The following is a 25,732-nucleotide window of genomic DNA, read 5'->3' as shown; positions in this document are numbered from 1 at the left end:
ATTGCAAACAACTGATGGTTAATGGGGCAAAACCTCAACCCATCTGAGTATGTATAGTTACAAATCCTACTAACAGAATGTGCAAGTCCTTCATTACCAAATGTGGGTGTGGCTAAATCCCCAATAACCAACTTACAGTCAATCAAGCACGAACAATCCAGTTATAAAGCAAACAGCTCAACCATGCAGAATAGAGATATTCAATGCTGTTCATGATCACTTTTCTTAAAACATATGTATTACATGCAAAATATGTTTATTTACATCCCTTTGCAAGAAATGTACACTCTAGCACTTCTTATTCGAAGGCAATAGTATTCAAACTTTTTATACTGAGCTTGTGGGGGTGGACCTCTGACCTGCGTAACCCAAAGTAGGCCCACCTCTGAAGAAGCGAGTGCACGATGGTCGGTAAGCGAGTTTAATTGTACAAATCCAACTAACGCTGTGAAGTCATGGAGTCAAACTAACCTGAGTCTCCTCGAACCACACAAGTTTGCACATTTTGTACATTTTTGCGACAGTTAAAACACTCCAACATATTTAATTACAAATCATCCCCCTATAAATGATTGGTCAAACGTATACAAAGGAATCTATTCTCCTTTAGTTCCCACTCTCACATTGGACACATGTATTTAAGCACCATCCACCTTTCAACACATGTTTGCCTCAGCTCGTATTTACAGCACACCCCTTGTTGGGATCTTTCCAAGTTGGTCATGACATTGTTTCATGGTGACATATCCAAGCAACAGACATAATTAATTACAAGTTCCAACTGCCCGGGGATCACTAACCCCGATCATGACACACATGGTCTTTGCAAGGACACTTCAACAGTGAGGAGGGGGAGAAACAAACAAGTTCACTTTGAACGGTGATAAATATCTTATCCGCCCAGACTTGCTGGCATCCTCATTTCACACCAACCTATACGACTACCAATTCAGCATGCATGGCCTCTTGCCACATCCTGGTCCCTCCCGAGAACCTGATCGAAACCAATAAACCATATGTCCACTCTGCCCTTAAGCATCCCTTGCACTGGGTTTATTACCTTCACTCAAACCAATACTACCAGTTGGCCAGACTGCCCTTGACAATGAATAACAGGCTCCCATGTACTTAAAAGATTACATCTCCTCTCCACAATAGTACCAAGTCGTAAAAAACCCAAACCTGGCCGTAAATGACCATTTTATATTATTGCCGCATCCCGCTGCCTTCCCTCAGCCTTTAACCTTGCTCAACCAGCCTTCCCGGTCACACAATCACTAGTTATGGGAGGACTTGCAGTATCCAGATTTCTGTATTTGCCACGTACCCCATGTACCCAACTATCCCAAACACATTTCCCTAAATACTGCAATGTATTTATGTCTGTGCATGTATGTTCAAGACTACCAGGTCCCCTCATAGTGGTGTCTCCATCATCAATCTCCTTTCTCGTGTGCGCATATGAAGTTCCTCGCTGCCCAACTTTCAGGAGCTACGTGGCATGCCACACACCTAGATTGTGTTTATATTGTATCAGCAATTTTGACATCATGTTTCTGCATGCGTGCAGATCTAATATGTATCAACGTAAACACATAGTAACAGTAATAGTAACACTTATTCCTTCCTTGTTAACTACACTAGATGCATGCTAAATCAAATCGCCATCAACCGAGTCACCAATATGGTGCGCACAACGTAAACCCTTCTTTCTCATTAAGACCTTTATCAACCACCTCAACAAGGTCTCCCTTGAGTAAAAATATTGTTTCCGGACCCCTCACATGCTATAATTGCTTATATTTCCTATTAAAAACAGTCATCGTAAACCCTTTTTAAAGCGCTTTGGGGCCCTCTGTGGAGTTGGGCCCCCAGTTTGAAACCAACTGTTCTACGGCTAAATTGTGGTTGTTGCTTTTTCAAAATGTAAGCAATGATGACGACTTGCATGCATCAGGCATTTATAACAAGCACTGCAGCTTCTTCACACCCTCACCCTCTCCTTGCATCCTCTTCCCTTCTGCTTTTTCTTCTGACAAATCCTCTTATACTTGAATGCTGTTAAAAGATCCTAGAAGGTGGATGCTTGCACTCTAAGATTTTTAGTATTTCATGGCCAAAGTAACATACTGTGCGACATTAAGAAACGAGTGTACTTTTACAAGCATATACCTCTGAAGATAAAATCTCATCAAAGGTGTGCTCATATTTTGACATTTAATGAATCAACATATAGCATAAGGCCTTATGCTCATTTGACTCATGCACTTGTCTTACTTGGCAACAAGTGAAAGCCAGTTGGTTGGAAATTAGATGACCCAGGCTCATCTAATCCTCAAGCAGATGAAGGTAAATACCTTCCATAGATTCTATTAAGGAGGTAAGAAGTATTGCTACTATGTACACTGCAACAAATTGCTATAGTTAATAAATAAACCCTCAATATGAAATAGTACGTACAATTGTACTTAATTCATCTTGGTTACTATCATTTCAGCAGTGGAAAATGTGCTCATTTCAGTTTGAAAGTGAAGATTGCATCATTTTTAATCTTTTATTTATTTAATTTATAGTGTGTTATAGTTACATGAACCTTTCACACAACATCTCTAATTTAATCTTATACAATCATAAAAACATGTATTGTAAAATAGCTCAATCGTATACTTACTAGCAATTAGTATCATCACATATTAATTTAATAAAATCATTAATAAAATCTATCGAATGTAACACTTTAGTTGACTTTCAATTCATTTGTTTACAATCCTGTTACCTTATTCTCTAATTATTTCCATAGTCTGCCAAGTGAAATGGTTAGGGATATTTGAGTGCCCGACAGGGAACAACCCCAAAAATGATCTGTTTTTATATGATCAGTGTTGTATACAAACCACCCCAAATACAAGATGTATTTGTTCCCCAATGTTAGACAACTGGTCAAAATGTGCCTATTAGTTTCAGGTAGATATGTTACCTTACATAGCATTATCTGCCGTCTTTAGGGATGCCAAGCCGGGGTCCTTGTTCTGACAGAGTAGGTAATAAATTCAGTCTTAGGATCATTAAACATGTCCTAGAATGGGGAGAGGGCCACTGTACCATATAGTTCTGAGGTGTCATAAAATTATAGGACAATCTGGAGACAGTGTTAAGTGTTTTCAGACGTGCCAAATGTTCATGATTAGTATACCCTTCCGAAGGTTTTACTTTTTTGTGTATTCTGATATTAGTTGATAGCAGGCGCAGTCCCGAAGCGCTTTGCTATTATTGAGAGGCCCATGATCTCTCAGCACCGTCCTCCCCTCCGTAGAGGCAGTTATTTTTAAATCTTCGTTTATGTACGTTTTACAGAAGGTATTTTCGCAGGTTTTAGGTTGATAATCCAGATCGTAACCTAACTTTAAAAAATTATGCATGTATGTTTTTATTAGAGGAATCGTGTCTCTAGGCATACAGTGCACTCTTGTCCTTGGAGGGGAGGAATGATACATATATTTTGCATAGTCAATATCAATAGATTTAAAAAAAACCCTGAGTGGGGGAACAGGATTAAAAAGATACACAATGTGTGACCGATTGAGAACATTGTCAAAATTATCAGGAAATAATGTACAGATTGTGAAAGAATAGTCGTTTCAGCCATTGTGTCACTAGCTTTAACAGTTACTGAAGTGTCCGGCATGGAAACATGTTCTTACTGTACTGGATAGTGCTTTTCCTTTTCTGCATAGTATTTTCAAATACTTCTTGGACCGTAGACATCGGCTCGTCCCAGGAGGATAGCTCAGCGGCAGCGTGCTCGACTTGGAAACAAGACCACACGGAGCAACACAGGTTCGATCCCCGGGTCCGCGCTTAGAACCCTCTGGGTATTAAGCGCGTTATAAATAACCTATCATATCATATCAAGGGGAATGGAGCACCAGTCTCCATATGCACACTAACTTCCATCCAAGGAGGTATCTGGGAGCACCGTTTCTATGGTACCCAATCTGCTTAATTACCCAACTAGTTAAAGTCCCATTGGCAGAGTTTGCTCTTTTCAGCTGCTTATTTGCTGTTTTCTGGCTTTTTGTATGGCCTGGCAATGCAGATCCCACCTTAAACATCTGCTTATCCTCATTGAAGGAAACAGTTTTCTTAGCACCTAATTTAGGTTTTTGATATTTATCTTCTTCAATCCACCGCACTCCTTATGAGAGATGAGAGACATATGTGCCTTCATTGCTCTCCTCTCCAATGGATAGCCATGATGGTGTAAACACTTGTGTATGAGCATGATACAAATAAAATATCAATATCCCCCAAAATATCATCATCTTTGCGTTGTCCAGGGGGTATAGTCCTACTTTTAGATGCGGTAGGATTTTCTGGAGCCGTTCTGTGACTCAATGAACGTAATGTCTGATCTTTTACTTTAGCTTCAAATATGTTACTTTGCCTCTATACGCTGCACTATATGTGTTTGGTAGGATATATCCTTCTGCATCTTATTGCATATGTTCAGCAATCATTTCTGAGAAAAATGACTGCATTCCTGCAGTTGTAGCCCCCGATGATATGGTCTTTATCGATGTTTAGAGCACATCTTTATCTGCAAGTGAGCAGCGAGGTAGCAGAGAGGCAATTGTTTAGCCGCTCCATAGGCTGCACACGCTGGGTGTTTGTTTGTGTTAGTGGGAGTACCCCAGGCAATATGCTTTCAGCCGCCAAGTTATTTGCTATTACCGTTTGTAGGGAATTGCATAAATTCAATAGAGAATTGTTGTCAATCGGCACCAAGTTACAAGATTTAGATGCCATAATTGAGGCTTCTGTGGTTGGGGTAGTAGCATCAGTATTCTGACCCGGGGAAAAGTTCCCCAATTATTTTCCCTCTAGGCGTACTTCAATCTTCACTCCCCATTCAGTTGGTTAGTTTAAGTAGTGGGCAGGGACGTCATTTCACCAAAATGCCAGGGGTAGCGGAAGTGACATCACACGACCCTTGACCCCCTGATGACATCACAGGAAGTGTTGTCATTTGACCCCACCCCAAAGTGATATCGTGGGAAGCGATGGAACACGACCTTTCACCAGTTGACAAAACAGGAAGTGGCATCACATAGCATTGTACACTACGAAAAATATTGTTACGATATCACTATAATGTGATGTACATTTCATACCTGAATGGATCGCCATATGTATCGTTAAGATCAGTGTGTATAGACCCATATTACCAAATTACTGTGATTGCAAGCAGACGTCCATGACCAAATGATAATGATGTGTTATTATATAGCACTTACGCTTAAGCGCTTTACATAGAATATACACTCAATATCACCCAACCTGTGTTGGTACCCATTTATCGACCTCAGAAGGATCAAAGGCTGAGTTGAGGCCTTTGAGAACAGACTAAATCAGTGACTCACCCCCTGAAGTGTGTCTGAAATAAACCTTTAATGAGTCTATTAATTATTGTATAGAATTCCATTTTTTGGCATTCCTATTCTTTCTTATTTAGGTTCAGTGCTGAAAGTGTTAGACTTGTGGCCCTCATGTTCTTATTTTTCTTCTTTTTTTAAGGGGCCTGAACAAGAAAGCTAGCCACTCCCAAATTAAAGAGCCACATGTTCTGGCCACAGCCCAGGAGCTTGGATCGAAAAAAAAATATATATATATAGATTTTTTTTAGAGGTCGCAAGGGAGACCTCTGGCGACCCCCAAATGACGTCCCTGGTAGTGGGTGCTGGTAAATCTCTGTTCTGGTGGTCAGTGTTGCATGAGCGTAAATTGTACTCATGCTTCTTTGACTTGTTTCTTGAAGGCATGTTGTTTGATGGTATACACAGTTACCAGACGTTTGATAGTGGAAATAACCTTCTGCTCTCCCTCGCAGTACAGTCACAAACAGTGGATCAGTTACTTGTTTTGGTCTGCCTGTCATGGTCCGCCAGTGTGGGTTATGTCAATATCTTGGGGTTCAGCTTATTGAAAGCTTGTACTCCCTCCACCCCCACAGACTCGCACACTGCCAGACTGTGCTATCACTTTGCTGCACTTCACTGCTCAGCCCGCGATGTCACATTTTATCGCACAATATCCATCAAGGTCTTTAAATGGTGTCTCCAGCTTGCAGAATCTCGATTGTTACCTCCAAATTCTCTCGACCGCGGGACACAGCAAGTCAGCTCCATATCCAATGTGCAGGTCCAAACAATTCAACAGAGCGAGAAGATGCGGAGGGACGGCCGCCAGAACTGGTGGATATCAAGCACTCTGAGACAGTTCTCTTTCTGTTTCAAGCAGTCTAGCGTTCCCCACTTCCACTCACAAATTTCCAACACGACCAGTTCCTGTTAGAGAAGTGGGAAGTCCTCCTTCCATTGACTTTCTTTGTCCCGGGGATTAGCCACACAGATGCAAAAGCTATCACTTGCTTTCTGGGGTGGCCCATACAATGCCAGAGTAAAGTCAGTTTCTTTGTTTGTTTGTTTGTTTATTTGATAATGCGCAGCCAAGCCCTTGGGCAGCTGGGCGCAGCAGTACAAGAAATCCGAAACTTAGTTACAGTGCTTGTCAAGTTATAGTACATACATGTAAATACAGAGGTGGATTACAGTACATGATACATTACATTTGTAGTTGTAGCAGTGAATAGGGGGTAGGGTACATCATAGGGTCTTAGACAGTAGTTATAGGGAGTGAAGAGGTTAAGAATCGTTACAACAGTCACAACACCACCAGGTATTAAATCACCTTTCTGTTTTGAATATAATTTAAATACTGTCTTTATAAAATATTATGGATTTTCATTGTTTACTAGTAAGTTAGACTTATCACTGTGCCATTTAGCAAAAAGCAAGTGATAACCATGACATGTTGTTTTTTTTTTACATGTATAACCTCTTGAGAAAACTCCTTTTGTAAGAACGTTTCTGTAAAAAATATTCTTGCCCACGTTTGTCCTAATTCTGCATTTTACTCTCAGCGTGTATAGATTAGAATATCCTGCTTGGAATTAAATGAATAATGAAGAGGATTGGCAGTGTGAAAAACAGGATCAGGATGTGATTACATAACTGTAAAATGTTCTCAGGTTAGGATTAATGGAAACTGAACATGCCAAAGCAATAAGAATAATCATTGTTTCACATGTTTCTCTCGCATGTCCCCCTCTTTGTTCATTTAAATACATCTTCAGCCCTGATAAGCATAAAATGCTTGAAGCACGTTTTGCCAGATTTGTGTCATAAAAGTATGTATTAACAAAACCATGTTAAATGGAGATAAAATCTATGTTGCTATAACTTGATTGTCTGATGGGTTGGTAAAAAAGTGAGGCTCAAAGTATACATTTTTCTAAATGTCTCAGTTAGTTACTTTGACTATGATGAAATTATACATATGTAAGCGGGCAAGCTCCGACTTTCCAGGGTCTTAGAAAAATATCTTCAGTACCTGGGGTTTAAGTAGCTGCTTAGAAAAATATCTTCAGTACCTGAGGTTTAAGTAGTTGCCGCTATACCTAAAAAAAAAAAAAAACAACACATAGCTTCTCTGACCCAAATATAATTATTTCACCAAGGTGCACTAAAGGTGTTGGTCTGATGGTCCTTAAATGATATTTGTATACTTTCCGCATTATGTTATGTGTTGTGTGAAGATCAGTGTTTCATTGATAGGGGTGGGGTCCTAATTATATGTGGAACTAATACAGAGAGGCAACATTTTGTGAGCTTTCTTCAATATGACATGCCTTGTTCACTCACCCATATCCGCTCAAGTTTTGAATTTGGAGGGTGATGGGTGAACTAAAATATTAATTTGTGTCATCCATTTATTTTTGGCAAGTGTCCAATTGATGTGTTTTGAGCATCACAAATGAATGAAGCATATTACTCAGATAACGTAGTAAATAAATTAAATATCCCACCATGTTGCTGAAGTATAATATGAACCAATGTATCGTAATATGCAGGGTGGGGGACTGGCTGCTGGTGCAGGGAACCTGCAGCCAACCCACCCCTCCATGCATGTGCAAGGGTAAGGTTTAAGCCCAGCACTCAAATATGGATGTTCCCCCTGTATTGATGTGGTGGGATGGGTGGCATAAGCCTGAGTGGCGGGTCGCAGAGGAGCAGTAGGGGGGCAGTGTAATTGACCTAAGGAGCTTCAGCAAGGGTTTAGTGGCAGGGATCAGGGTGGTGACAGTAAGGCCGCCAAGGTTGAAGGGAAGTCAAGAGCCAGAAATTGGATGGGGAGAGGGAGCGGCAGAGCAGGCGAACACTTGTGGCAGAGGTAAGAGGGGCAGTGAGAGGTGACAGTTGGTGGATGTGCAGAGGCGGCGCGCGGTGGGTATGATTAAGTAGCAACAAAGAGAAGGGGATCAGAGGAGCACAAAGTGATGGGAAGTGGGTGAGAGGAGTGCAGTGGCAGAGAAAAAGGTTGGAGGGGGAAGACCCGCCCCATTAAGGTGGAACAAAAAATGGCAAAGCAGCAGAGGGGGGAAGAGGCCGAATCAGGTGGCATCCGATTCTGAAGTGAGGCACGCAGCATTAAGAGAATCAGTGGGCGGTATTCGCCAAGTGGGGTTTGGCGGGGTGGGGCTTCAGTGAGGAGTGGATCAGCACATGGATCCATTTTCATGTCCACACTGTGCTGAGTACCCCCAAAAGAGCCAACTGGTTCGACCATCTAAGGCAACACCCGCTGGAGTTATTGGGGAGATACCCACTCTAAAAAGCAACTTCTGTGGGTAGCGTAGACATCTGTAGACTTTTCATTATGCTATTATGGGAGTTGTTCACTGAGAAAACACCCAGGGATCTACAAAAGATGTAAGCACGTTCCAGAGATCTGTGCTGATTCAACCGAGAAAGCCTTGCCCCCATTCTAACCTGTAAACTATTACCTTAACCCTGGTGCAGATTTTAGATGTCTGGAGATTTAATGAGTTTACCTATTAATGGGAAATTGGGGGCCGAGCCTATTAAAAAATGGTGGTACAATCATTCTTCACCAGCAAGTCTACAATGTTATATACTCACTCCCTGGCCCATTTTAATAACAATGCGGTAGCAATACATTACATATGCTGTGCAAAAAATGTGAGTAGCTAGAGATAGCATAGCAATATATGATGGTTAGCACACTCATTAACTACGTATCCCATGACATGGGGCCACGTTATATTAGTCGTAGACACACCTGCATACCAATAGTCTCTCGACTGGAAATTACGTGTTTGTCAGATTTAGAAACTGCCAGCAGACAGCCAATGGTAAGGGAAGGGGTCCGACTGTCCAAGCAGCCGTGCCACCTAATGACCCTGACTTCCTAGTCAGAGCAGGAGAACTAACCTCCTCCACTGCAATGAATGGTGTAACTTCCTTGATGGCCTGTCAAGCACCACCAGCAGCAAAACAACCACCCCTGGTTGCCATGGTAGCCAAATCTCAAAATTAGGCACTAGTCTGAAATGGGCCGCTATCAGTCATGGTATTCCTTGACAGCTGCAAACAGGCCTGTCCACTACTCCAGATAAGATTTTGAAGTGGGAGTATTTTACTCTCTATATTTTAAAGTTGGGAGTAAAATTATTTTTAGGGAGTAAAAAAGTAAGTCCCATTCCAAATGAGAGTATTTAATAAGGGAGTAGGCCTATGTCTTAACTTTAAAACAGAAATGTTTAGCAATAAATATTTCTCTGCACCAGAGAATGCAGTAATTGGTAAAGGAGTGGTGTGGATGAAAGTAGGAGGACCGGCCCAAAAGTCGATTTTTTGGGGAGTTTTTTTACTCCCTATTTTTATTAATTGGCAGTATTTGGCTATTTTTAAGCAGCAAAAGTGGCCGATCTACCCTTTATCTGTAGGGCTTGGCCTGCCCATTGCTAGTATATGAAAGTTGGGTTCATGGGCGTAATTTTAGGGGGGGGGCGGGTGTTTGTCCCCCTCCCAACTTTCGTGGCACACCATTCTGTCTCCATTCATTTGGCGGGGGCACCTTTTCTTCAGATGTCATGTCCCCCCAACACTTTCAGCAAAGTTAATCCACTGGACGGGTTGGTTATTTGTGTTTCTTTCCAAACAGCAACAACACAGTCAGCTGTGTGGGAGCCACTATCCTGTAAGATGGTACTTCAAGGATACTGTTCCCGTGGCATTCACTGTTTTGCTGTACATTCTGAGGTTTTGTTATCGGGGCTCTAAAGGTGGATGTGCAGACTGCCTCGTCTGCGGTGCCAGCCCAGTAAGGGCTGTAAACGCATGGATTGTGACTGTGTCATTGCCTCTCAGTGCTGCATCAAAGTGCTTTAAGAAAGGGGGTAGCCTCAGCTTTAGGACACCTCCCCCTTCATGTTTTAAAAAACGACGGCTGTGTGCCCCTGTGGTTCACTCCAGTCTTATAAAGTGCTGGGCTGACCTGGAACTGAGAGCCTCGTGTGCTTGCAGTATTAACATTACTGGGGTGCATCTGTTCACAATCCGGAAGACTGTGGATCCCTGTATACACAGACAGCTCATGCTTTGTGGGTTGATCTTGATTTGATGTTTTTGAGGGCCTTTAATGTATTTAACACTTCGGCTCTCAGTCTGGCAACATTGACTTTTGACTTGTGCCCCTTTTTAAAGTGTCCCGTTTACAGCATCCGCCAAAGGGCGAGGCGCCATCTTGCGCATTTTCTGTTCATTAGCCATATTAATGACGTCTTGGGCCTTGCCGCCATTAGGCTCTATTGTGGGCCTGTGGGGATGCCTGTGACCTCTGCCGAAGGAAGGAAGGAAGGAATACACCAGACGGCATTAGAACATCCTCAGCTGGGGCTTTAAATTAATAAAGCTCGCCCGCTGCGGCTTCATTGCATGCTGCCAGGTCCCTGATCTCTGCCGCAGATGTCCTGCTACAGAAGAGTCTGGAATGTCTCAACGATTGTAACATGCTAAGGGTAGTTAATGCCTCTCGAAAGCACTTTGCGAATCATTTTTCCAATGCAATTGACAGATGATTTACATGACATTTGCCCCGGATTACATTAGACATTGCTCTCAGTTTATTAAGGCACTTTGTTAATGGGAGACTGTTGGTCATCAGTATTTGCAGTGGTGCAGCTCCATGATCCTTTGCGATATTGCAAAGGCCCCCCAAATAGATGCATTCATGATCTGGTTGTAGATTTTAAAAACAAATGGAAGTTGGGGAGATCACGTCCTCTGATCTGTGTTCTTCCCCATTGTGAAGATGGCACACCCTTTGTATTAAGAAAGAGGTCATCTGCTTTTGGCTTTGCAGCTGCTTTGCACTATAACTCCCATCAGACCTAGCCAGCTTTGCCGGATGTGGGGGATCATGGGAGCCGTAGTTCAAAACACCCAGAGATCAGCAGGTTGTAGTCCCCCGTCCTAAGATCAGTGTCTGTGGTCCTGAAAATGAGAGGCAGTCCTAATCATCCAGGTTTTACTACGTCTGGACCACTGCCCTTTTCCCCCCAAAGCAAACATAAAATAAGCCTGTAACTGGTGTTCTGATCATGAAGGTTCCCTCCTAACGCCGAGCTGCGTTTTTTTCCCTGTCTAGGCGCTGTGTATGTCAAAGCGTCCCTGATGAACCACAACAAATTCATCAAATGCAAAAGGACATCCGAGGTGCTCGGGACGCCCAACCCGGTGTACAACGAGACCTTCAGCTTCAAGGTGGACCCGGTGGAGCTGGATACCGCCAGCCTCAGCTTGACAATGCTCCAAAACACAGAGGGAGACAGTAGGTGGCAGGAACTACTTGCACGTGTGCTCTGCATTTGTTATACGCTGCTGCACCATTCATCATGCCATGGCGCTACACCATCAAACACTGCAGGGTCATGAGTTCTGGGGACCAGGCACATACATGTCCAGGAGGAACCTTACAAATTCGGTGGTTTGCTTATTTTAATTTGTTTCAGTTGAAATGGTGTACACAGCACACCACAGCTTAAAATACATCTATTTTGCATATATATATATAACCCACAATACAAGGCTAGCCTACTTACTGCAGAGGGTGCCTTTTCCCAAAATTCCTCCCAACCCACGCTGGAATGCTATCCACCGTCAGTGTACGGGTTCCACAGCCTTTTTGTGTGAAAGTAGGGTAGCTGTTTTGTGGAACCCGTACACTGATTATGCATACTGGTCCTCATCCACACAGCCCCCTATAAAAAAACAGGACCCCTTTTGCTCTGTTGTAGTATATCTCATGCTACCCACCCTGCCATTGCCAATACCACGAGTGCAGTTACACGCTCGTAGACATGTTTCAGGTCTATGAATCCCAATGCCTGATTAAACATTCTCTCCTATGCGCTAGTCATATACATCCTTAACATTTGACAGGATGTCGTCTCATTCCTGTTTACATCTCCTTCATATGGGACTGGTGAGTGATTTCTGGCCAGACATTGTTTGGGGTGTTCATATAGTGCTGCAAGTCTGGCTCATATCGTCTATATTGGTGATGCGTTTTGGGGTTGGACGAGTAGTGTTCCAAATGTATGTAGTTTAGCAGCTATGTCTATGTGTACATGGTTTCAATCGGATCATGCAAAGTAACCCAGCATCTACAGATCATTCTATCATATGTTGACGATGTCAGCTGTTCATGACGTCGGTTAGTATCATGACCTGTTATTTCCCTGGATGGTTTCTTTTATTTGAAAGGATTATCCAGTATTTGACACAGCAATGTTTTTATGCTGACAAACATATTTTACAGATTGATAGATATCAGCAACGGGTTTCATAGTGACATGGTAGACGAGCGCGAAAACGCTTAGGGCCTGATTGACAGAACATTTTCCTATGGGATTGCGCCATTATAGAGAACTTTTGTGAATCAGGCCCTTCAAATCCTAAAGTGGAAAACCTCTTTCTTCCCCTAAAATCTACAATTTCATGTTGTACTTCATGCTGTTTTTGGCTATTGGAGCCCATAAAAGCCACATTTTTAGTAATAGCTTGCAGTAGTGCGTCTGCGCCACTAGGTGGCAATGTAATAGAGATTCATGGGGTTGTTCGGCACCATCACATATTGAGTCTATTTTTTGTGTGGTCCTCCTGCCACCACCTGTACAGCGTGTATGGATGAGGCATGTGACAGCGTGTTATTACTTGAGTTGCGGCTAACCGGGGTTAGTAGTACACTTAGGTTGGAGTGTAGCTCAATTGCATTAGAGTCTAGTCTAAATTACTTTGGGATAGCTGCAGTTCCTGATGTACTAAGGCTTTTAGTGTCCCGGTGGCCGAGAAAGTTCAAAGGCTGTCTATCTTTCTATCCAACCAATCACGAGTGAGCTACATAGTCGCTGTGTCTGATGGGGCTCCACGAGCTTCATCAGTGTTGAAATATTAGTGGTAAGAGCTTGACTGCCTGCTTCATGGGTCGATAGTGCTCTCTCAGGTGTCCACAAGCGCCGCACACCAGAGGCACCACCAAGGGGTGGCCATGGAGTCCCACGGCCACCTTTATATAAAAACAATATCCCCCCACCCTCCACTGGCCCGCCTGCCTCTTATAATCAATGAATCATGCCACCCCAGTGACCTCATCAGGCCACCCCTATGAAAAATGTCTGGGGGCTCCGCTGCCGCACACTGATGTGTGAAACGCAGCAGAGAGGGCGAGTGGCAGCAGCTCTCGGTTCTGTGCATAGCTTCTCCACTGCTTAGGTTCACTGGCGGCAGGCACCACCGGAGGCAGCTCTAGGGCCTTCAGAGACAGTGAGCGAGCGAGCGAGCGAGTATTACAAGAATATATTCTTTTGTGTGGCAATGTGGAAATCGGCATGGAAACATGTTCTTACTGTACTGGATAGCTCTGCTGAAGAGCCTGGGAGATCTGCAAAGGGTAATGTGTAACACGTACCAATATCAACAGAACAGGCTCCCCAGCTAGCTGCGTTTTTTAGCAGCACCACTAAAACATTGGATATGCCTTGCCTGTACGAGGATCACCTGTGACAGTGTGGTGCGTTTCAGTGATACATATAATAATGACATATATTTTTCATATAGTGCTTCATTTGTGATGTATCTCACTTAAAAGCACTGTAATGAAGGATTGAGTCAGCCCTGCCGGGCTTAGAACCTACGTCCGGCCGAATGAACAGAAATCTCGGAGGCGAGTATTTTACACTCTGAAATAGCTTGCTGGCGTTTGATGGCTTCCTGACCTGTATGATCAGCTCCTTCGTGTGGTTAAAAAACGAATTTGGCACAGTTGTGCAGCACCCGGATATGGAGGCTCATAGTTATAGAGCCTGTTCTGGAAATTCCTATACCGCGTCTGGGGGTTACTCCAATACTGATTAATAGAGGTTACACCTACTCTGACCGAAAAGGGTAATTTAGGTTTTTCTACATGAAATTCCCATTCATCCATGTAAGCACAATTTCTGCATATCACACATATGGGTCTGATTCATGGATTTTTTGCGCGGTGCAAAGTGACTGCACTGGTGTAAAGTGACTTTGCAGCCAACAAACACCCTGATTCACAGAGAGGTGAAATATGTATTTTTGCACTGTGCTAAATGGGCCTAATTCACGGTACAAAGAGTATTTTTGCAGTGGAAAGTGACTTTGCACTGCAAAAATACACTGTGCACCGCTCTGTGAATATGGGTGTTGGTTAGCAGTGCAAAGTGACTTTGCACTGTGCTAAAAATTCCATGATTCGGGTCCCTAGTTTTTTTCAACTGAAATGGTTTACTCATGGTTTAAGGTGTGGGGTGCATTTAAAGGCCGTAAACAGAAATTTCTTTCATTTGAAAAACTGCATTTAAACTCTGCATCAAAAAGTGAGTGATGTAATTTGGGATATTTAAGGGGAACTGTATTAAGTCAGCACACACAAAAATCTGGGGAGACAGGAGAAGGTGGTCGGAGAGGAGGCAGCTGAACCATACCAGGGAGAGTGCAGTCATCATTCCCCTTGCCTAGCTGTCCAGAGTGTCCTGAGATCCAGCTGGCTAATGAGAATCCCAAACCATGGAGAGTGAACTGGCCAGACCCCTTGCCTAGCTGTCCGGAGGGTCTGAGATCCAGCTGACTTTCCAGAATTCCAAACCAAGGCTTACTTTGTAAGTAGCAAATAACCCCAGCCCTAAATTGCATAAACCCTTCCTTTTGCAGCATTGCACCCATTGAAAACCCAGTGAAAAACCCATTGAATCCCCCAGTTGAAATCCCCATTCACAACCCCATATTACTAGTGTAATTCTGTCACCTTCCCATAGAAGAATCTGTATTTAGCCTATGTATGTTCGCATATTCCCTTTGGTAAACCTCTCAGTGTCTGTGTAAATCCTTAGCATATTCTTAAGTAAATCAATTAATTCCCCATTGAAATTCACGGTACAAGTTGGTTAAAATTCAAAATGAACCCTCTTGTCCCTGGTGTCTTTCATTAATAATTATAGTCATTAAAGTATTGCCTCAAAAGAATTAGTCTCCTGGTAACTGAAAACCGAATTTGCCCGTGTATTGTGTGCTTACTCCACAAATTCCTAGTTGCATCTGTCCTATTAAAACCGCAAACCGTAGTCCCATTAAGAGCAATCCCTTTTGCCTACAAGCCTAACTGTCATGCGTATCTGCCCGTGTCAATGAAAACCGATTTTCCTATTCTGAGCTATACCCCTTCCCTGAGCTGCCTGTCATTGTAAATCCAGTGTAAAACAAATTTCCATTTGCCATTTGTATTTTTCCTTTTGCATCTTCTTTCTCCCCAAAATCGATTTTCCTACTTCTACGTTGCCCTGGAGTGCTGATTAGTAGTCTCTAAGCTTCTCTATCTCCTCAAGTGTAGCAACACAAATTTCCTTTTATTCTGTCACATAGCAGTTGTGAGTAGGCGTGTGGGTAATAATCAAAATCCGATTCTGCCGTTTTGCTCCAAAAACGGGTTTTTACTTTCTTAGCAGGCCTCCCATCCTGGGGTGGTGGGCTTTACTCAAAATCTGATTTTCTCTCTCTATCCCTACTCTTTGCCACTGCCTTCCATTCAAAGGAAGTTAGCTATTGTTAGTGAGTGTTGCAGGGGGAGTGCTAAACCATTCGGGTTATCTCTTTCCAAAAATTGCTCTTTTTATGTGTTTCCCTTAAAGATTTTGAGAATTGTAACAGTATATCTTCACTGAATTGTTTTGTAGAGATTAGTGCAATTGTGTACCACAACAGTAGTGGCTGTAAAATTGTTTGATTTTCCTTTTCCATTAAATAGTAAATTAATAAATATCTTATTGAAACACACCAGTCTGATTCCTGGTGCATTGCGACACAGGGTGTTTTTGGAAGTTGGGTGCCAGACGAGTTGGAGGCCTACTCAAATAAGAGAACCTGTGGGTTATTAAAAATAAAAAGTGTTTTATTGTACGCCACATTAATTATCGGGGAAGGAGTCCCTGGCTGGAGTGTGCCGTGTAATAAAACCATGACAAAGAATGGCACTGTTTTTCAGAAGACCAAGATGATTTCTGCCCTCGCCGCCTGGCATCTGGAGCATGGCACAGAAGAGTGTGCCCTCTGTAAGTTAGAACATTTCAGAAGTGAAAAGATAATTTATGACGTCATGAGAACTTTATGCTCCACACAAATCACACCTCCTCCCAACAGTGCTCATGCCCCTAACCTTCAGCCTTTCCTTGCTCTTCGTGAGAAGCAGTGGTTTTTCTAGTTTTGGAAATTGGCAAGGATAGAAGATGGGTACCAAGTTTACCGCCCGATGCCCAATGAAACAAAAACAGATCTCCTCCTGTGGGGTCTTCACTCATAGTGCTGCCGCGCCACAGCAGTTCAGTTTGAATCTGCCATGACCTTGCAAAACTCTGGGTACACTTTGGATTCCAACACTTTGAAAGGACTCACTTCCTGTTGTCCTGGTATTGCCAAATGTCGTCTTCCTAATCCCATTTGACTCTTGGTTTTCAACATTTTTCCAGACCCATTCGCAATGGCCATTCTGCCACCATAATTTATTTTGTCAAAAAGCCATTTTTGTACCCCATCGTCTCAGTCAGCTATCGGCCTCCTTGCGACTGAAGAGGTCATTGGCTCTGTGAGGATGAATACTCAAAGGCGCTTTTGTTAAGGCTTGAGAACTTCTTTGCTTTTTTCAGCCTGGCTTTCTCCCATTCATGGGTTTCAAGGCATCAGGTGGGGTCAGCCCTGGGCTGGATCAGGTCACTACTCCCATGGACATTCCTTTCACTCATTGTCATGAGGGGATCTGCAGAGCTCCCCAATACTCCCCTCAGACTCATTAATCCTAATGTTCTGATTCTAGTCACAGGCAATTCTCATTTACACTTACTCTAACTGCACTTAACGGTTAATTAAGGCGGTCTCCCAGCTGGATTCCGGTTCCATGCGTTAATATCCCCGCAAAAATATTTTTGCAGCGATTTTGAGCCATGGACCCAGCGGGGGACAGCCCGGCAACCTCTGCATTATTTTTACATGTGCGGGGGACACCCCCACAGCCCCTGCTCCCACAAATGATCCCCCCAAATGATCCCCCCAAAAAATATCGCCTATGGCGGGACAAACGACCATATGTACAGCAATATTTTTGGTGGGGTTAATATGTAGGGATACCCTGGATTCCAAAGCCAAACATCTGCACAACAGAATATTGCCATTGTTAAATGTATTAGATCTCTATTACACAAGTAGGTCACTTAAAAAACAGAGTTTAAATATGGGGACTGTGTGGATCCCGTGGCTCTTGCCCAATTCTGTGGGTCATTGTTCCATCTTTTTCAGGAATCTCAGTATCAAATTCAATGCAATCCTAACCTTTTTGCAAAGGTTACGGCAGTCTCAAATCCCTGCTCCTTCTTTCAATAGTGACCAGAAATTCTTTCCGTTACCCCTGATGAAAACAAAATGGTGGTTCTGTTTCCATAATGTTTTGCCACGGTTATGCCACCCTCTTCTGTCTGGGACAGTCATCTGCCTTTTTAAGAACCTTCAAATCATCTATAAAAAAAGGCCGCTCAGCGCACTCCCGAAGCAGATGCGTAGCGTACACTATGCCTCTCCTCAGGTCCTTATACCCTCAGACTTTTTAGCAAATCCTACATGTGTACGCCCCTTCTTTTGGACCCATCATTCGTATTACGGTGCTAGGCCCGTGCTTCTATCCCCCAGACTTCACCATAATGTTCCTACCTGAGCACTGCTCATGACTCAAACACGACTAATGTCAGCCTTCGCTCCCAAAGCATCAGGAAGGCCCCCCTACCCCAACCCCCAAAGGAGTCTATCCCTTCCCTTTTGAAATCTGGACAATTAAAGAGCATGCCTGATTTAATGTAAGAGCGAGACCCTGCTTCCAAATCACCACATTATTTAATGCTCTTTTCTGACTCTCATTAGGAGCAATAGACCACACCTTGGTTAAAGCGGGGCTTTTTAACCTTCCATGGACAGCCATTTATATTAACTATTTGAGGAGAGATTCCTGCTCCTCAGAATCCCCCTTAACCTGAGTCCATTCACTGCCTGCTGACCTCATCCCTCCACCAACGTGGGTGCAGGCCGATACTGAGATAGCAAGTGGGGGCTTACCCCTCCACCCCCACAGTCCCCAGCATGCAGCTCTAAACTGCGGTTCAGAGGACCGGTGGCAGGCGCTTTGCTGTTGCATCCTGTAACCAGCAGGTATGGCCTATTGTCCGGTATCATGAGAATGCTACCGAGTTCACCAATTCCCTCACACTCTGGCCTCACATCTCAAGGTTTCATGTCCTAGGAGAGATGTGATGCGGCCTGAACTCCTTGATGCCATGTGGGTCCACCATTTCTCTCCTGCCACCTCCATTGTAAAGCACCCCGAGTCCCACCAAGGATCTAAGACATTCTTATGGCAGAACGAATGATGCACAAAATGAAAGAAGACACTTATATCGCACAATCTCAAACCGAGCCACCTGTTCTTATTACCTTGTCCCAGAAGAAGGATGCTGTTGCCTTCCCTGAAACAAGCATACACCAAGCTCTACCTTTTCTTTTAAATATTTTAATTTTGTATCTACATAAAGCCCCCTCCTGCAGATGGTAAGCGTGCTAGCAGAGAATTCTGCTTTGCGCTCTTGAAGAAGGATGAATGCCAAGATAACGCCCCCCATCCCGCGCTCATTAATGGCCATTTTTGATATAAGGGTCTTTTTGATGTGGCCCGAAAAGTTAAGTTATATTTTGAAACCTGCGACTTGAACTAAATTTATTCAGAACCTGTCTCCTGTTTCGCCAGGAGGGGCGAATACAGACGCAGGCACCAAGACCTGGAAAGTACTTATTGGAAAAGTTGACTTGCTTGAGTTTCACAAGGTATCAGGGGGATTCCAGAAGCACTGACCAGGTGGGTTCATGTGACACATAATTCCGGCCTTGAACTCCTCCCACTCATGTAGATACTTGGGATTGTCGGACTTCCAACGACAAATTAGTTTAGCCACATAAATGGGTGGGTGAAATGCTAGCTTTCGAATAAGGTGGTCTCTCACCCATATAAAATTGTTAAACACATTGGGCGTCCGTGCAGAAGTCCGGATCAAATCCAGGTGGTGTGTACGCACACACACACACCCATGATGAAATGTGTGGCAGTCACAGGCAGACGCTTCTGTGACTGGAAACTCTGCTTGCAGAACTTCCTGTCGTTATCCCGAGCAGATGGTGGGCCTGGTCAGCTTTGCATGTGGGCCTCCTCCCTTCCAACTCAGACCCATCCATCCCAAGCTTCCGGTGTCTCAATGTACCACAATGGTATTGCTGATCCAGATGGGAAAGGAGCCAAAAGTCCAGAATGTGGCTTTTCCTATTCTGGGTGTTTTTCCTGAGGGGAACATGTCGTTCTCCCTGGCCGCACATGTGGATAGGTCAATCCTTAACCGCAAGGGATAGTGTCACTGCGCCACCTACATGCTGGAGGATCCCAAGCAGCTTCACTTCAGCCAGTAAGGCAGTTGACTGGGCTGGAAAACAGACCCCTTATGTGGGATTTCTCTGTGTAATTTCACTATCCCGAATTAAACCGCAAGGAGCATACCTACCATCCAGTAAGGTGCACGGTAGATAATCTATATTGAGAGCTATTTGTTTCTTCCAATTCCATGTTCACACATTGCCATAGTGAACAACACCCCAGGGAGCAGTGTAAGTGATTTCAATCCGGCACTTCACCTAAGTCAATGCCTAGCGTGGGATGCACAACTGAAACCCATAATTATTTATTTGTGTCTATAAGTTCTTTTATTCTGAACAATGTACCACTTATATCACGCCCCTCTCTTTGAATCCCCCCCGGTCACACTGAACCAGGAATCAGGCTGGTTTGCAAAGTTAAAATATTTATTTAGATATTTTCACAATATATCACACTATTTTTAATGGTTATGCAATAGTCACCAATGGGGCGATGTCACACTAAACTATCTCTTTAATCATAAGTAGTAATAATGAGCAAAAACAATGCAGCACAGAAATAATACTTTTGGGTGTATGTTCAAATCAAATACAATGTGGTTACTCTTTCCCCCTGCACACCCCTCAATCCCACAATATGCAATGTAGAGATATAGGAGGAGAGAAACAATCGGAAGCGGCCTCTCTGTGACTCTGTAGCACTAACGCTGTGAGGTGCGGCTTGATTCGTTTCCGTGTCACGTTCTCCTACGCCGAGAGGTTCTTTCCTCTAGCTTTGAAGCATCGGGAGCATCGAGAGCAGATTTCGGGTTGCGGTCTGCTTTTGCTTTTGTTGGAGTTTTGTCAGAGTTTTGCAAACCTTGCTGCCTGAATTCTGCATGAAGCGTGGAGCGGGCAGCTTGAAGCCTGAAGCCTGAAACCTGAAGTAAACCTTGCTTGCCCTACTCGCTCCTATTGCTCCTCCCCAGTTCAGCAGCCTGTGGGGGAGAAACGGGGGTGAGGCATCCGGCACCCGGCACCTGGCACTTGGCACCAGTGCGAATGTCTGGTGAGGCACTAAGGGGGTAAAGCTCTCGTTTTTGCTCTTGCTTTTGCTCTTGCTCCTAGGGCGTCAAGCCTCGAGTGCTCAAGCCTCAAGCCTCAAGTGCTAGCTTCCAGCTAAATAGCTAACAGTCAACAGCTAATTGCTAACCGCTAATCGCTAATTGCTAATTGCTATATATATAGGCTATAGGCTATATATAGGCAGAATCCAGTCTGCCCAACCCCTCTGAGCCCCCCCGTGTGCGCCTGTGCATTTGTGGAGATAATGTCTGACTCTCCTAAGACCGGACCCCAAACTCGTCACAAGACTCTCCAGCATCGACGGATGCTGAATCCATGGACTGCTGCGCCCCACAAAGGCCTGTCTGGTCTTCTGACCAGCAAGATACACAAGGCAAGCAAGTTAACCATGCCTGACATCTCGACACAAAATACTCTTGCCAATAACCTTGAGTCACCTCTGTCTGAGTTGCCTGAAGCTGCACCTCAGCCTCAGCCCTTTATGCAGTCTGCACTGGCAGGCTCCTTGATTCAAGCTGCTCAGCTTCCTTTGAATGATGCTGCCTGCTCAGCGGACTAGTGTGACATTTTTCAGGCTCCAGTGGTTGCTCGCCCGATTATGTTGTTGACACTTTCAACACTTGCTTCAGTTCCCATGTCCGTATCGGACCAGGAGCATACCCTGATCCCACGAGACTCACGAGATTCACTGATGAATGTGGACTCACCCGACATTTATTTCTCCCCGTTCGACTTCACGGACGCCGTGATCATGAGCGTCTCACAGGTTACCGAGGAGGCCCCACAGCCTGAATCAGCTGATCCTAATGTGACTCCTGCGACCTCACCGGTATTGAGCCGCGCTACAGAAAACTCAACCAACTGCTTGCTCAACCCGGATCTTGAAGCTGCTCACCTTACTACGGTCAAGCCTCGAGCTGCCCACGATATAAAGAAATCTGCAACCGCAGCTGCGAAAACCCACGGTCTCACTTTCTAACCCACAAGCTTTGAACTCACCGGCAACCAATAACTTACTTTTGCCATCCCCTGTCAAAATTGTCGCAGGATCTTTGCCGCCACCAATTGTGAAACTTACCTCGGCCGCTTCACTCGCCTCTACGCCTCAACAAGCGCCTTCCTGCCCCAAGAAATCCTTGGAATCCCGGAAAATGGCAAGCCTGCCCTTATCTTCTTAAACTAGAAATTTGTCTAAAAAAGTGCGATCGATTCCTGACGCGGCCAACTTTTCAAACATGCAAACTCCTCATAGTGACTCATCACGTCGAGCGAGTCTGAGTGCTGACTGTTCTACAACTCTGCCTGCAAAATCACGTCTCTCAGTTGCGGCTGCCATTCAAATCCACAACAACGTCCTTGCAGCATCATCACAAGCAATGATTCCCTTTGTCAAACTTTATGAATCAGTGAATTAATCTATTCATGATCAGGCTGCCATTTTGATGACATTAACTACTAAAATGGACCAATTTGATAGCATCACCCAATTCTTGAAACATCAAATGCAGGCAGAAGCTGAATCAACGTTGCAATGGCAACTTCGGCTTGCCGACCTGGCGGTACGTCATTACTGTCAAAATGACGGTCTGACCTCAGGGTTGCTAGATTCAGTCAAATGAATGAGGAAGCAAACCAATTCAGTCAACGCCTCATGTGGCTGCCAGCACAACATTTTGAACAATGAAAACTCAGCCAAATCAGGGGCCCACAGACCCCCTTTTGCGAATTCATTACACACAAACTCCTCTGAGGTGCCCGGCTCAAGCGATGCTCTGAGTGTGTCACCAGGAGATCCTCGACCAGCGCCAAGTGCTGACCTAACCATGCCTGACTTGCCACCATGTTCCAACAGCGCTGTGGCTCAGCCCTCACTTGAGGTTAACAAAAATCTGATCATTCCAGATCTACCGGCTTTCATTACAGGGCATGAAAAGCTTCCCAAAGGTCAGCTCCAACTGGACTTGAAAGCACCGCAATGTGCCTCATTCGGAATCTTTGTTGGCTCCGCAAAATCTGGTAATGTCGGTATTTCACCAAAAATAATACCTGCAGCTCCTCCAGTAAAACCGACGATCCGACTAAGAAGCAGAAGTCTGCTCCAGTCTCAAGGCCTTACAAAAATAAACCCAGCACTTCTGGTCATTCTAACTCAAAAAAATGTATAAGAAATCTGAGGACCCCCCCAAGACCAGGGCTCTTTGTTCGCAACACTGGTGTAAGTGGATGCGCCTGCACAAAAGTGCCGGATGGTAATGCGCAGCCTTCGAAACCACTCCTAAAAAGAAGGCAAATCACTTCTGATGATTGCTCATCAGTAACGTCTGTGGTGTCTGTTTCAACGGAGCTATGCGACTTATCTACGTATCCTTGTTCTGAGGAAGATGTTAGTCCCCAGTTGCCAGATGCTAATTCAATCTTGGACCCCATATATGCAAAGAGTCAAGCAAAAAGTGCCAACAGTCCTGTCCCAGCTAATGATCACGGCATGTTCTCATCATATTCTGGAGCGGACTGCGGAACATTGCCAACTATAAGTCCGTCTGTCCCGAGCCTAGATCCAAAATTGACCCTGAACCAACGTAAACAACTTACGCACTCTAAATCTCGAGTTCATGATTCAAAGTCAACCTTGCAGGCTGGGTACAGTTACAAGTTAAGGCACCAGAACATTCATAGTGATGATAAAGAGCTGAATCTCAACAGAGGCAATGTGCTAAAGCTGTTCAAATGTATTCCACTCCTCCGCTCGATAACTTCAGATGATATCAAAATCGTTGAACATGCAGCGGAGTGTTGCTGTGATTCAGTTCTGCTTCACATTGACTCAGCAGGGGTTCACAATACGATTCTCAAAGCTGCCGACGATCTTCTGTTCTTTGGCTTTGACATCTCTGTGGAACCAGTGCTAGCACCTGTATCTCGTTCGTCTGACTCTGCTGATTATAGGCAGAGGGCCAAGAAGAGTTCTGACGTATCGCATGTATGGTCTCTTATGCATACTGCTCAGATCTAGAGCCGCCCTGAAAGTTCAAATGCAAGTCGCGAAAATCCTGACAGATCTTATGCATGGGCCTAGCCATGATTGAGTTCCTTGGAAGGGCAAAACTTGAGGATTTAAACATTTGTTTAACAACTTTGTGGTCTCCTTGGATCAAGTGTTCGCAATCTGCTTGCAGGAGACGTGGTTACTAGACCCTCCTTGGAGAGATGATTTCACCATGTCAGTAAATCCAGCGGTCAAAAATACCCAAGGAAGACCTAGCGCTGGGCTACTGATAATGATTCGCATCTCTCCAAATTGGTCTTCTCCGATCTGTTTTAATCCTAACCCATATGTCCAAGGAATCATCATGCACACACAGATTCCTAGTCCAGCGATGAAAAAACAACTTTTCATTATCAACAGCTATTGGAAACCTGCAGAAATCAGTGCAAAGGTGTTTGTCAGTTCTGTATGTAATTTAATGGATGATGCTATGTTGTTACACAACAATTTAACAATTATTTGTTGTGGGGACTTCAACCGTTCATGGTTTCAATTTGATCAGTCAACCAATTGTTATAAGTGGCGTCCATCAAGGGATGTGCAGCCAGAGGGCAAATGTGGGCCGACGCAATGAAATTGCGAGACTGTGTTATGTTAAATGGTGCTGTCAATGGCGACATCCCTGCCCAGCCAACCTGGCACCGTGAGCCTCAGCATAGCATCATTGACTATTTCTGGGTTTCAAGGACCTTGTAGCCGAAGATTTTAAGTCTGCAAATTCAACACATGACCAACAGTGACCATAAGCTCTTGAAACTTACCTGTCTGTTAGACACTTCTACCTCTGGTCAAGTATACAATCTTCCAATTGAAACCAATACTGCGGGCAAACGTCTTCGCATAAATGCCCGGCAGATCAGTTGTATGACTGACAGATTTGTTGGCCTATTGAATGGTGTTGATTACCCCTCACTACTAATTAACCATCAAATCGTCACCAAGGTTCGGGCTCTAATGCACACTCATCATAATCAAGCGTTTAGTCTAGTCATCCATGAGGAAAAGAAATCCCTACGTCAAGACCTACGCACAATAAAAAAATGGTTAATCTCACATAAAGTTATTATCGAACATGATCATACCGAGGTGATGATGAAGCTTTTAATCACCAAGAACACTCGAGAAATTTGGCAGATATTAAACATGGGTACAATGGACCGTTCAACTACACCTCAAAATACCATCTCTGGCGATAGATGGTCCAGACATTTCTCTGATGGTTTTGCCAGTTCATCTAACCATGTTGTGCGTTATTCAGCTGCAAGTCAGGGTCCTTGGGCTGTTGCCACCTCGCTCAATGAAATTGAACTGTCAATCAAGAGCCTAAAGAATTCTCGTGCTGCTGGCCCTGACATGATCAGCAATGTGATGCTCAAAGAGAATCTAACTGTCTGGGCCACCTTTATTGAGCATTTATTTGTCTGAATTGCTCTGCAAAAATGTCTTCCAGTGTCATGGCTAACAGCCATTATAGTCCCCATCCATAAGAAAGGTAGCTGGGATTGCCCGGACATATACCGACCGATTGCTCTCCTAGATACAATCGGGAAGATCTTTGGTTCTCAGATGCGCTTGAAACTTGTTCAATGGGCGCAATCATCTGGTATTCCCGACGTATGGCAAAATGGCTTCACAAAAGGTGTGGGTGTCGATGTCAACCTTTTGA

The 25,732-nt window shown here is 44.1% G+C and overlaps 1 protein-coding gene across 1 annotated transcript in view; it reads left to right on the top strand.

Annotated features, from left to right (window-relative positions):
• The window catches only part of LOC138472557 (synaptotagmin-15-like), a 492,423-nt gene that overhangs the window by 324,379 nt on the left and 142,312 nt on the right, over positions 1-25,732 (top strand). The window contains exon 7 of the mRNA XM_069610789.1: positions 11,569-11,751. Within this exon, the coding sequence (XP_069466890.1) occupies positions 11,569-11,751 (183 nt within the window). The remainder of the gene's footprint in view (positions 1-11,568; positions 11,752-25,732) is intronic.

Source organism: Ambystoma mexicanum, chromosome 8, assembly GCF_040938575.1.
Source record: "Ambystoma mexicanum isolate Mex_15411 chromosome 8, UKY_AmexF1_1, whole genome shotgun sequence".
Taxonomy (NCBI): Eukaryota; Metazoa; Chordata; class Amphibia; order Caudata; family Ambystomatidae; genus Ambystoma; species Ambystoma mexicanum.
Note: the sequence above shows the minus strand (reverse complement) of the source record. Positions and strands in the feature narration are given on the sequence as shown.